The 13293-nt window shown below is 41.4% G+C and overlaps 1 protein-coding gene across 3 annotated transcripts in view; it reads left to right on the top strand.

Moving 5' to 3' along the window:
• The first annotated feature begins 1626 nt into the window (after window positions 1–1626).
• Window positions 1627–13293, top strand: part of HSPA4L (heat shock protein family A (Hsp70) member 4 like) — a 39148-nt gene continuing 27481 nt past the window's right edge. For 2 of the 3 annotated variants that reach the window (XM_088527668.1, XM_088527667.1), the window contains exons 1-10: window positions 1628–1829; window positions 5479–5536; window positions 6905–7045; window positions 8406–8528; window positions 9370–9469; window positions 10188–10321; window positions 10829–11073; window positions 11167–11243; window positions 12445–12596; window positions 13076–13182. In XM_088527668.1, coding sequence (XP_088383794.1) covers window positions 1723–1829; window positions 5479–5536; window positions 6905–7045; window positions 8406–8528; window positions 9370–9469; window positions 10188–10321; window positions 10829–11073; window positions 11167–11243; window positions 12445–12596; window positions 13076–13182 — 1244 coding nt within the window. In that variant the 5' untranslated portion in view covers window positions 1628–1722. Of the gene's footprint in view, window positions 1830–5478; window positions 5537–6904; window positions 7046–8405; window positions 8529–9369; window positions 9470–10187; window positions 10322–10828; window positions 11074–11166; window positions 11244–12444; window positions 12597–13075; window positions 13183–13293 lie in introns of all 3 variants that reach the window. The other variant, XM_088527669.1, reaches the window with a different exon arrangement.

Here is a 13293-nt window from a genome sequence, read left to right as displayed (position 1 = left end):
AAAATCCTGAATGTTTATGTTTTATTGATGGTAAATGTTATATATCTGGATTTGAAAGTACAGCATGTGCTTGAATATGTTTGCTATCAGCAGCTTACCTAGACTGTCAGCAAATCCCATTGTAAGTATCTCCATGGTTGAGCTTGCCCCAGTTTCTACATAAACCACAATAAAGAGGAAAACCTGGTTTTAGGCTGTTGCTGCTTTTCATGCTCTTTTAAAGACCAAGACATGCTGGAAAGAAGTTTTAACAGTTTTTTGAAAAGTTAGCACTTAGAAATACAGTAACACTGTTTCTCTCTCTCTCTCTCGCTCTTCCCCCCTCAAGCATTCTGAAGACATTCAACTTTTCAAGCATACATTAATACATTATTTCTTTGGGCAATGTAAAATGGTCCCGGATTATTCTTTGTAATGAAGATAAATCTCTCAATCTTCATTTCCTGAGAAGACTTATTTTTACTTCTGAGGGTAATAACTTTATACAGGGAAAGAAAACATAAATTTTTTGCAGAATATGGGTGACTTTGGGACTAAAGAAAGCATTTAGGAGGCATTTATTTAAATAAATAATTTAAAGAACTTATTTCGCCCCGGGCGGGAAATACTTTTCATGTTCCTGCTAGACCATTCAGTTTTATGTGAAGCCCTTGCATCATTGAGTTAGTACAAATGCTTCCAATCCCATGCAAGATCAGATGTGATCTGCAGGCAGAGAATGGACAGTCGGACAGCACCACTGCCCAGGGCACTGCAGACGGTTACGCGGTCTCACAGCCTTCCTGGCACTATCTGGAAGCGCAAAGAGCAGCCACAGCTGATAGGCCCCAGGTTTTTGCCTGACTGGCATTTGTGAAATTGTTTCACACTCCCAGAGGAGCAATCGCTATGACGCAGAGCACTGCAAACAGCTTTTTTTGCTGAATTAAAAGATTTGGTTTATCCCACCTGCTATCTTGCCTATAATCTGTAGCAGCCATGCTCCTGTTGCAACAGGTAAAAAGCCCCTTGGCGCTTCCTGGACGCCACCACGGATCTCTGCACACTCTTGCAATCCTGCCTGTGCGTGTGCGCTCCGGTGCCAGCCCCGAGCTCCCAGGAGAGCGCGAGCTTGCCTGCCTTGCCCTGCGGGGTCACACTAAATCGCACTAGTCGTCCCAAAGTCGCCCAGCAGGGATGGTGCTGGAACTGCCCCAGTTCCCTGTGTTGGCACGAGGTGAGGCAGCCGGCGGGGGCTGGCCGCCTTTTTGGCCCCTTTTCCCCTGCCAGCTCTGCGGAGTGGCAGTTTTGTCCCCTCCAGAACCGCGCACGGACGAAATTAAACACAAGAGCACACCTCCGCGCGGGGCCCGGCCCCTTTAAGGGCGGCGGGGGCGGGGCGGCCGCGGCGTGACGTCGCGGCGCAGGGTGTCGCTCCAGATAACGCGCGCTTGCCGCCCTTCCAGATCCTTCTGGAACGCGCGTCGCCCGCCGGCCGCGCAACCCGAGCCCTTCCGGAAAGAGCCGAAGCGGGAGCGGCGGCCTCGCGGCTTCCCTGGCGGGCGTTGCAGCGCGCCTGCGCGCAGCGCGGTAACCGCCGGTTGGTGGCCGCCGCTCCGCAGTGGGGGAAGCGCGGCGCACGGGCGGGCGGGCAGCAGCCGGGCGCCCCGCAGCCGAGACGGTCGGCGCTGTCGCTGCACTCCCTCTAGGCCGGCGGGCAGCGGGAGGCGCCATCTCGCCGCCATGTCCGTGGTGGGCATCGACCTCGGCTTCCTCAACTGCTACATCGGCGTCGCGCGCAGCGGCGGCATTGAGACCATCGCCAACGAGTACAGCGACCGCTGCACTCCGTGAGTACCGGCTCCCTGGGCTTCCCCTGGGCGCTTCGGGTGCCCGGGACGGCGGGAGCGGAGCCCGGCGCTTCGGGGAGGCAGCGAGAGCCGCCATTTCCCCCGCCCCCCGCGCTTTCCCCCGGGGGTTCGTGGCTCTAACGGCCGGTCCGGCGGCCGTTGCTGCGCGGCTCCCCCCAGCCGTCGCCGCGGGAACGCGCTGCTAGCAGCTGGGCCCGGCAGGGAGCGCGGCCGCGGGCTCCTTCCGCGGGCCGCTGCGGGAGGCGCTCGTTTGGGGCGGGAGGTTGCCCCAGAAACGCTCTTCTTTCCTTCTTCCCTCTCCCCGACTTGTGACTCTTCCGTGTCCTTGAGCGGCCGCGCGGCTCCCCAGCACAAAGGAGCCCGCTCCTGCCTTTGGCTCGGGCGCTCGTCTTTCCTCGCTCCACACCGGCTCTTGGAGTGGTTTCACCCGGCAGCTCTGGGGGAGCAGGGGCGAGGCTTGGGGAGAATGGCGATCCACCTGGGAAACGGGCAAGGGCGCGATGAGCTCCCTCTCCCCAAACCTGTCCTTACTTGCACCGCGCTGCATCTGTTGGCTGTGCAATACTGAGGCTTCAGGCGAGGGGGCTGTGGTCATGATGATGGGATATGCAAAAGTAGGTGGAGACTTTTCCCCTCTGTTTCTATGGGATACGTCTATGATTTTTGGAGAGCTCCATCTGTGTATAATTTTCAAGGAGGGAGCCGGAATTCATATAGTACTTGTAAAGCTTGGCTTTTGGATGACACCTTTATAAAAGGAATCGATAGCTGACAGTAGAAACATGTTTCTGCTATGTGAGCCCATATAAACTTTTAAGATTACTACCACATCAGTCCTGGAGAAACGTTACATTTAGTAGTGCTTTATAAAGTCCTGGAGAAGTCCAGAGCAGTATTCTGAAATGTGTGTTATTTGTATAGGAAAAAAAGCTACAATTTTATGAGAATTGAAATTGAGACCTTTAAAATTCTCAAAAGCTTCCCTTTCACCCTCAGAATTGTTGCCCAAAGAATCTCCAGGCAGCTGCAGTTTCCTTCCCAATTATGATGCAGAGGGCTTCTAGTTCCTGGCTGTTCTAGATCACTTTTTTTCTTTTTTTTTGCAAATATGTTTTCCATGTAGTCTTCTCTTATATTGATATACCCAAGTAACTGTTTCCAATACACTTGCAAAATGATTAGGAAAAGAATTTAAAGCACAGTTACAAGACAGTATCTTGAGTGAGCACACAATCAAAGGCATTGGATGTCTCACTTCAGTTGACACCAGTCCTGGCTTTTCTCCTCTTTCCCCAAAATACGAAAAAGCATTAGGAGCTTTTTAAAGCTCTACTGTTTTGAAGTAACCCCCCCTCAAAGTAAATAAAATTTTATGGTTCTAATACTGATATGTGTAACTAAGCCTTTTTTAGACTAGGATTTGGGTGGTGGTCTAAGAGGTATGTCTGCTCTAGAGTTGTTGTGCAGCATAAAAATACCTGAGTTACCTCTGGACAAGCTTGTGTGCTCAGATGTGCTGGGTGCCATTAAGACATGCAGGGATACTGGGTTAGGCTCTAAAGATAGGCCGCTGCTGCTTGTGTTGCGCAGGGCTAATTGTTCTTCCTGGACAAGGCTAATTACCACAGCCAGCTTCTGCCTTTGGAGTTTGTTCAGATGTCTGTGCACCACTGCAGTGCACAGAGCAGTGTTAGTGCAGGGAACTTTTGTGCCACAGACAAAGCAGTGTAGACTACTTTCCAGTAGTCTGTCATCTTATTATCACATGTTAATAGAACAGCCTTTAAACCACGAGTCTGCTGTTGCTGTTTTTATACCTTTCAGGTGTGAGCCCCTGGGTTAGCAGTTTGGCAGTGGGCCTTTACCAGTGTTTTCTGTGATCTGGGGCATAGGATTGCTAGCATTTTTACAGTGTGTGTTTATTTTTGAAGCATTAGTAAAAGTTGGATGGAAAGGAAGGAAAAATACTCTGTCATTAAGTCATCTATTTCAGCACAACTTGAGATAATTTCAGGTTTTTGATCTTTAATATATCTTGAGATGTTAACTGACCCTTCTGTAATTCTGAATTGAGATCTCTACCCACTCTGTTGCAAGCATTTCCAGTAACCCTGGGCAAAATGACATTTTTATCTGCTATATCTCACTAACGTGGCTTTGTGTGGGGGGGAAAATGTTGATCATTGATGGCTCATAATTTGTTAATATTTTTTTTTTTCAGCCCACAACCAATTAGCATAATTACAAACTGCAAGTAAAATGATGAGGTAGCATCTTCTCCAAAACAATGTATGGAGAGTACTGAAATGTTCTCCTGGTTCCTTATGGGACCTCTTAGATAAAACAATCACGTTTAGAGCCCAAGAAAGCACATCTTGTTTTTTTGACTCTTCTTTCCAGCCAAAGGGGAGCAATGTCCTTGTGGTCCATATGAGACCACAGTGACATAAGAAAATGATGAAGGAAGAAACTTTCTCATAATGCTGAGACAAGATGCTTCATGCTGTATTATAGATGTTTTTGGAAGTACTGATGTCTCTCAACAGAGTCCCAAAAAAGCCTGATGTAAGAGTGTTAGCAAATTGTAATTGTTATCCATAAAATAGGCTGCAGCTGCCTTACAAGGCATTTTTCTAACTTGCTTTCTCTCCCCCCCCCCCCCCCCCCCAGTATTTAATTACAAAGAATAATTGGGAATGGTAATATTAAACAATAAAAATACAAAATGTATGCTGTTTGTGAAAGCTGAACTACTTGTTTAAAATAGTAGTGCAGTGCATTTTCTACTTGCAGCAGTTAAATCCAGGGAAGGTTCCACATGTTTAGTGTGGTCTTTATAGCAGAAGAGGTTGCTAGATAACACTATCAATTTGCACATGGTGCTGCCTTTGTAATGAAGATGGAGAGGAGGCAGGAATCAAGCTACTGTTCTAACATTTATGCCTTCACTGAGCAACTCCATTTTAACTTCATGAAATGTGCATTATAGTTGTTATTACTGCTGAAGGACTCTAGGCAGATTGGTTCCTTTCTAGTATGGCAGTTCCACTTCACATGCCTAAAACAAAGGTGGTAACAGTAATGGAGTCGTTCGTATTTTTTTGTAGGACTTCCCTGGTTTAAAAGAAACCTTTGGCTTAGGTTTCTTTTAATGGCTGGCTTACGATTATTGTTGTTGAAGAATTTTAAAATGTGAATGTAGTTTAGTTCTAGCAAGCCTCAGGGCCTTGGAATCAGGGAAGCCTCATCAGTAAAATTCAGGTTTTTATAGTATGTGCCACACTTTCACTTACGAGTTGCAACCCTTACAGTTCTTACTTTCATTGCAAGATCTGCAAAATATGTTCATTTTTAAAGAATACCCTAAGTGCAATTATAAAGAAAACAATTATGGTTGATAGCAGGTTCTAAACTAATATGAAAAGAACAAGAAATAGCATTCCACTGCAAGTTTTGGTGCTTCATATAATAAAGTTGTTACATATTACATACGACATCCAAGTTCTACTACCGTATTTTTGTTTTTCTTTTTAAAATTATTTTTTAAAGTACCATGGAAATACTTTGTGTTCTTTGAAGCTGAATTTATTTTCTTTTTCTTTTTCTTTTTTTTTTTTTTTTCTCTCAGAGCATGTATATCTTTAGGATCCAAGACCCGGGCCATAGGGAATGCAGCAAAGAGCCAGGTAAATGGATCCAAAAAATTCTTTCCTGTTGTCTGACTTCTTGTGTTGAACTGTGGAAAGAGTAGTAATCAGTGAACTTGATATTCCTCTCTTGCAGAGGAATTCTTCAGAGAAGAGAGAGAGAGAGAAAAAGGTCTATTCCTCATTTAAAATAAGCCTTTTTTCTCTTGACCACTTGTCACTGCAATAATCATATCTATACTTAAATCTCAGTTGTGACTTTTGCTTAATTTGTGAGAAGCTAAAGCAGTTGAAGACCGAGATCTTAGGATATAAATATTGATTATTTGTTCATAAAGGGTAATGAATGCAGCTTAGTAATTTACTGTCTTAATTTTTACTTCCTTCTGAACTTTAGGGTTATTTCCCCAAGTCTCTATACTTGGGGGAAAAAACTCTGCCACCTTTTAAAAACAAACTACCTGCTTTAGGAGTAAAATACTTAAAATGACTGAGCAGAAGACTTCATAGTGACCAACCTATATGAGTTTTGAATGTCGAAGTAGGTGAGGCATTGCTGGCCTTCTCACATACCTGCATCGTGTTAGCGTGCTGAGAGGGGGACAGCTTCTTAGCAGTGTCTAAGTAATTGGCACTGGAATGAGATGGTGAAGGTAATGGAGCCCACTGGTAATGCAGTGAATGCATGCTGTCTGGCAGAGGCTATAGCATTTTCTTTGAGAAACTTGACACTGCTTATCTGAGCTCAGGACCTGAACTTTCCTCATGAAGAGGTGTCTTGTCAGTCCTACTTCTGTCCAGCTATGAAGTATGGCATTTAGACTAGTAAACTCGATTTATGCTGGAATACATTACCCTGGAATAACTTCTTTTAATAGCTTAAATATTATTTGTTAGAACTTTATTGTTCTGTATCTAAAATAGTTAAGGTGAAGCACTGACTAGGGAATAGCTATGAGGAGTTTTTTTTATCTCTAGGTGGGGTCTGAATTAAAGACCAACTTCAAAGCAAAGGGAAGGCTTAAATTTGTTACTTTCATGTAAGGTTAATATAAGCAGTAGTTTCAGTGTTGCAGTGGCTGTCTGAAGCAGTTGAGTGTATACTATGATAATCAAATGTGGCATACTATATCAGAAAGCCTTTAATAAAAGGTGCAGTGAAAACTGGCTGCATGCTTGCTGGTATTAAAAAGGGAAGTAAGTTTGAGTTTTATAATGGAGGCTGTTTTCCAAATGCCTTTCTCCTGTGTGCTGTGCTTCCATTTTCTTTTGCTTTCCAGTAAATGCGTATTGCTTTAAATAAGTCTCCCAGTTAGTGCATCACAGCCAAACTAAAAAGTCCCTTTCTGGATGGTCTTTTTGTACCGTGCATCTCATGGTCAACTCTAAATAAAATGTATTCCACAGATTGTCACAAATGTAAAAAATACATTGCATGGCTTCAAAAAACTGCATGGAAGAGCATTTGAAGATCCTTACATACAAGCTGAAAGGGTCAAACTTCCCTATGAGCTTCAGAAGATGCCAAATGGCTCTGTAGGAGTAAAGGTGAGTTTAGCTCAAAGTTTAAAAAAAGGTTAAGTATGGTTTACGTTTACCTTAAGTAAAATTTACTGTAAGATGAAGTTTCATCTAAAAATTAGCATTCTTTTCTCCTGTAGTAATGTCTACTCAAGTCTCAAGTAGTGTACTTTTTTTTTTTAGCTTTGAGATGTCATTTGAGCTTTCATATCAATTTATTAGCTTTCTGTACCTAGTGTAGGTTCTTATATTTTTACCAGATTACTTGGAAATAGTTTTAATTATTGTGCATGATTCATGACTATTAGTCTTGGTGGAGTTTTAGCTCTTAAGGGAATGTAGACACTAAGCTTCAGGAAAAATAGATAATGTTCTGATTTTTTAATCTGAGCAGGTTATTTATCCTTAATTTGTTTCTAAAGTAAATGGCTTGAAATTGCTAAAACACAGACTTCCTGATTTCTGACTCTGTGTGTGTCTAGCATTAACACTGTAATTTGGAGACAGTGCACTTTGGAAGCCAACACCCATCTTCCCCACTTACTGCACTCTGGGTTGCCTTGCCAAGGGCTTCAGAGTACATGAAGGAGACTTCTTTTACTTTGTAGACATATTGGTGTTGTGCCTTATTAACTGCCAGCGTAAACATAGCCATAGTTACTTTTTTCTGGGGTTCCCTGCCCAGCAGTGTTTGGGACTGCTAGAAAGACCCCAGTCAAGACAGGAATTCAGGATGTGTAACCTCATATGACACACTCCAACTCACAGATACAGATGTGTTTCCTGGCAGGACAGAGCTGCTGGAGTTGCCTCATTTGTCTCTGTTCCACCTTATGTGCCTGAGTGACCCTTGAGGGAAACAACTGTTCATTGCGCTTGTTCCAGAGCTTGGATTTTTAGCTTGTGTCAGGCAGAACATGGTCCTAGCTTTTTAATTTTAAAAAGTTTAAGATTTTGAATAATTCTAGGAATAACTGAACTGTCAGGGTTTCCTACAAGTAGATGTTCAACCAAATGGAATTGAGTTTAAAGTAGTATGAATTCATAGCGTTCATTAGTTGTGTCTCCACAGGCTGATGTTAAAAATAGGTTTCATATGTCAAAATTACAGAGTAGTCGAGGCAACACATCTTAGAGATGAGGTGGTACATCTCTGAAAGGGTCTTTGACTTGTTATGGTACTTCCAGGGGGAGGGGAATGTGAAAACCAGAATCTGCAGCCTTCAGATGACCTCTTGATTTGATAGCTTTTCAACTTCAATTAGAAGCCTTAGCAAAGTCCACTTGTCCATTGATGGAGGAATAAATGTTTGTCCATGCAAATTGCATCCATTGGTACAGAGAAAAGCTGAGATAACTTACTAAGAGTTGCTGCTCTATATTTCAGGTAAGATACCTAGATGAAGAGAGACCATTTGCAATTGAACAGATAACAGGAATGTTGCTGGCCAAGCTCAAAGAGACTTCAGAAAGTGCTTTGAAGAAGCCAGTGGCAGACTGTGTCATTTCAGTAAGTTGTAATATACTGCAAATCTACATTGCAACACACAATTGTTCAACTACCTAGCTATTTAGAACTGATTTGCTAAAATAAGTAGGCTGTTATGTCTTTTTTTCAACTGATATTTCTGTGATCATGTCAGAAAATGAAATTCTTAAATCTGTGGTTTTTGAACAGGAAATACCTATCCAGCTGATCAAAATACTTGTCAAACTGATCCAAACTGGCTGACTCAATACTAGATAACTAACCTGTCACAAATGGGAACTGGCCTATATGTGAATGTACTATTTTCATTTTCAGAGAGGCTTTCCAAATGTATGTTAAATTCTTTTATACAGAAGTTGAATACTGTCGGGTTTTAGTGTAGATTCACAGTAGCCTAAGCCTTGTGACTGAGAGCCATACTATTTTTTTAAGAATCTGAACTGCCCACATTAGAAAGGACTTAAAATGTTCAAAGTACTACCTTTTTGATCTATTTTTAGTAAATACATGTTTTTAGAAACACATATAGATCTGTTTAGAAACCTTTTAAAATAGTTTGGACTAATATTCTAAGATCTGGACTTTTAAGATCAAAATTCCACTGGAAGAATCTAAGGAACAAAGCTTTTTGGTTCATAAATTTAGCTTAAAATACTTGTGTGGACTTTTGGTAACAATTTTGTTGCTTTGAAATGTAATTAAAACATGCATAAAAATGAATTATTTAGCTGCTGTATTTGGACTGCCTTATTATTCTGAGGCTAGTAACTTGTGGTAGAAGATTGTTTAATGGGTACATCTGATTTGCCTGAATTCAAGTTCATGTATTATAATATCCTGTATAATGACTCTTTTTAAACAGGTACCCAGTTTCTTCACTGATGCTGAGAGAAGGTCTGTAATGGCAGCTGCACAGATTGCAGGATTAAATTGTCTCAGACTGATGAATGAAACGACAGCAGGTAAAAGGGCTGCATGCACAAAAATAGCCAGCAGCATGTATAAATATGTTTGGGGGCTGTCTTTTCCCCTGGTTCAGGCCACTGAGTCTGCTAGGCTGATGACATACCAGCATTGCACAACCAGAAGCTTGATAAAGCTGCCCCAGCTGGTACTGCCCAATCCAGTTTGGGATCGGGAAACAAACTAACTCTGCTAGTGATGTGATGCTCTCTGCTTATTAGACACCATGAAAGGATGAGAGCTAGTTAACTAGAGTGTGCTTCCACATGAACATTCGCTTCCAGGGTGAAGCTGCTGGCTCTGTGCTATACTGCAAAAGCCTGAGCTAGTTTGAGAATGCCTGAATGCTGACCCATCTGGGGTATGCACCTGTTCTAAATTCTCACTTAATCCATGTTAGCACTTAGGAGGTACATCATGAGTGCTGCACATGCGTTCTTTTGAAAAGAGATTTTGGATTATATGGAATGTTTAAAATGTTAATTGTAATTTAGTATGACTGGATGTGTAGTAGTTCAACTTATCCTACTGCCTGATTTAGTTAAAACACAGCTGCTTGCCCTCCTGTGTGCTGTTTAAGCAGAGGAGAAGAGTTATGTAGAAAGAACAAATATAAGCAGCATTGTTCTTTTTGTACTGCTTTTACCATATTTTACATTTGTATACAGCTTCACCTTAGTTCACATCAGTAACATCCCTGTGTGTTTTTTTCTCCAGTTGCACTAGCCTATGGCATATACAAGCAAGATCTGCCTGCCTTGGAAGAAAGGCCAAGAAATGTGGTCTTTGTAGATATGGGACATTCTGCATATCAGGTTTCAATCTGTGCTTTTAACAAGGGAAAACTAAAGGTAACTTTGAGCTGTACCTGAAAACTTTATATTAAAATTTTAATGAATTATATAAAGCTTTTGAGAAATGACTTTTTTTTAACTAGAAAATACCTGTAGCAAATATCCTGGTAATGCTGTATACCAAAAACTTCTGGTATTCTTGGCAAAACTTTTTATATGAAGAGCAGAAATGAAATATACCAAACTGTTCTGAAAAGTGGTTGACAGCTAAGCATATGCATGGTGTTTGTGCCCTGCTACCTCACTGAAGTAGATCTTTTTATTTGCTAATTATCTTGTAATCTTTGCGAGCTAGTTTTGTAATTATCAGTCTGCAGCTGCTTTAGTGAGCTGGGAAATTGTCTAGGGGCCGTGGCATGGTTTAGGAAGTAACATGGTTAATGTGTATGTATGGTAGGGGAGAGGGCTAAGGGTTTTGCTATTAGGTGAGCTCGGTAGGAAAGCTATCCCTAGATCTGTAACACTGTTTAATGACTTTTTTTTTCTTTCCTTACTTTTGTGTAGGTCTTGGCAACTACCTTTGATCCTTTCTTAGGTGGTAGGAATTTTGATGAGGCTTTGGTAGACTACTTCTCTGAAGAATTCAGGACAAAATACAAACTGAATGTAAAAGAGAATCCCCGAGCACTGCTGCGACTGTATCAGGAATGTGAAAAACTAAAGAAGCTTATGAGTGCAAATGCTTCTGACCTTCCACTTAATATTGAGTGCTTCATGAATGACCTTGATGTATCTAGTAAGATGAACAGGTACTGTATTGCTTGTCCTGATGTGAACTCGCGTGTGGTCTCAAGCTGGCTTGTGATCTGAGACCACCTTTATTTTTTCTCACATTTTTGCAGAGCTCAGTTTGAACAATTGTGTGCTGCTCTTCTGTCCAGAGTGGAACCTCCTCTAAGAGCAGCCATGGATCAAGCTAGTAAGTAGGAGTTAATATAACTATCTCTTTTGGCTCAAGAAAGTAACTGGTAATAGTTATCCTAGATCCCCCTAATGATTATCTTTTAATATATTTTTGTATTTATTAGAATTGCAAAGCTAAGTACTGAAAAGTTAAATGTAAGTTCCATTCATCTGCTTGTCATGTATGCATGATTGCATTTCTACCTCCTTCAGTGCACAAACCACTAAGCAACCCTGGTTTACTGACTCTCCTTCACCCTCTGCAATGGAAAAGGTTGGCTCTCTGAAAGCTTCTCTCTTTTCTTAAGAAATGATAGCAAAACTATCATTTCTTGCCATAGCATTTTGCCTATGTCTGGCCAGCTTGTTCCATATGTGATATATACCTGTCCTCACTGATCTGAGAATTTGGCAATAGATACTTGAAATAAGATACTTGAAGCATGTGCAAGTAACTTTTTAAACTTCTTTCCTAAATTAGGAGGAAAAGGTAGGCCTTCATAAGGATAAGAAATGGCTTACCCTTGATTTCAAGCTTCTTGAGCTTAAAAAGGAAAAAATTCTTACGTCAGTTTTCTAGATATGTAATGTAAGAAGTGAAAGTACTAACTTCCACAGGAACTACCACAGCAAAACGATGCCAGGGCTAATAGTAGTTAGAGATCACTTTATGCACGTGTGTCCTGAATGAATAATTAAAGCTACCCTGCTAGAACAGGGTAGCACTTTCCATGAGTTTTTAATGTAGGTTTTGTTTTTCCTGTATTGGCAGGCAAAACTAAATTGAGCAAACAATGAGATGACATCCCAGATCATTTGATTCTTGTTTGGGAGGGACGAAGTTTTGTCCTGTGGTACAGGGCAGCTATATGAGAACTCTATTATACCACTTAGGCTTATGCACAGCAGAGAGGGGGTGCACATGGAAAATGCATTTTGAGGAACAGCTGTTGTGAAGTAACCACTGTTTGGATGTTTGGCTTCTGCACTTCTGCAATTAGGCAACTAGAAAACTCTGTAGCCTTGCAGAAGGGACAGAGATTTTTTTTGAGTATGTTACTACTTTTCTCCTTTTAAAGTTCTTTAGGGCCATTGATTTTTATTCATTGCCTGTCATAGTGCCTAGATAATAAGGGATCGCAATCTTGTCTTGGTTGCACAAAGACAGCTTTTTGCTATCTTGATGATAACCTAGCACCCTGTACTGTTTCTTCTAGAACTTCAGCGTGAAGATATCTATGGTATAGAAATAGTAGGTGGGGCCACTAGAATCCCAGCGGTCAAGGAACAAATCTCTAACTTTTTTTGTAAAGAAATCAGCACCACACTAAATGCTGATGAAGCTGTTGCAAGAGGCTGTGCCTTGCAGGTATGCTTATTAAAATTCAACTTTGCTATTGTTTTAACATGATATGCTTTTGATAACTAAGAAAAAAGCAAAAGGTGCTACAGCTGAAACCAGGTGTAAGGTCTTACTTTCTCTTTGAACACTTTGTCACAGTGACCATATAAGAAATTACGTTTGGTAACTTGGTGCTGAATGATGCTAGCAGAATAGACTTGCTCAAATTGATAACCCATACTACTGTTTAAGGGTTTGGAAGCTTTGTTTTTGTTTCTACTGACAATTGCTAGCAAAGCAGCATCTGTTACCTTAAATTAGGCAAGTCATTCAGCTCAGATAAGTTGAATGGCTGCTTATTAATGATAGGAAATTTCTGTTTAAAAATTCTGTGATAAGCAGGACCTCAGTGTGACCTGCATTAATAACTAGTCTGCACTCTATTGCATTTACTTTTTTTTATTTCACTACATGAATGTAATCAAATTCTGATCTTTATTTTCCAGTGTGCAATTCTTTCCCCAGCTTTTAAAGTACGTGAATTTTCCATCACAGATGTTGTTCCTTATTCAATAACATTAAGATGGAAATCATCTTATGAAGAAGGAACAGGGTAAGCTGTATGGAGTCTAGTAAAAGATATGTTTGTAGATACCTGTAAATTCTGTTTATCTGCTTGAACAGTTTTCTTTTGTATCACACCTCTTGATTTACTGCTTTGTTA

Source organism: Tinamus guttatus, unplaced genomic scaffold, assembly GCF_059628265.1.
Source record: "Tinamus guttatus ecotype Peru unplaced genomic scaffold, ASM5962826v1 Tinamus_guttatus_pri_ptg000288l, whole genome shotgun sequence".
Taxonomy (NCBI): Eukaryota; Metazoa; Chordata; class Aves; order Tinamiformes; family Tinamidae; genus Tinamus; species Tinamus guttatus.
The sequence above is the reverse complement of the archived record's forward strand: the minus strand, read 5'-3'. Positions and strand labels throughout refer to the sequence as shown.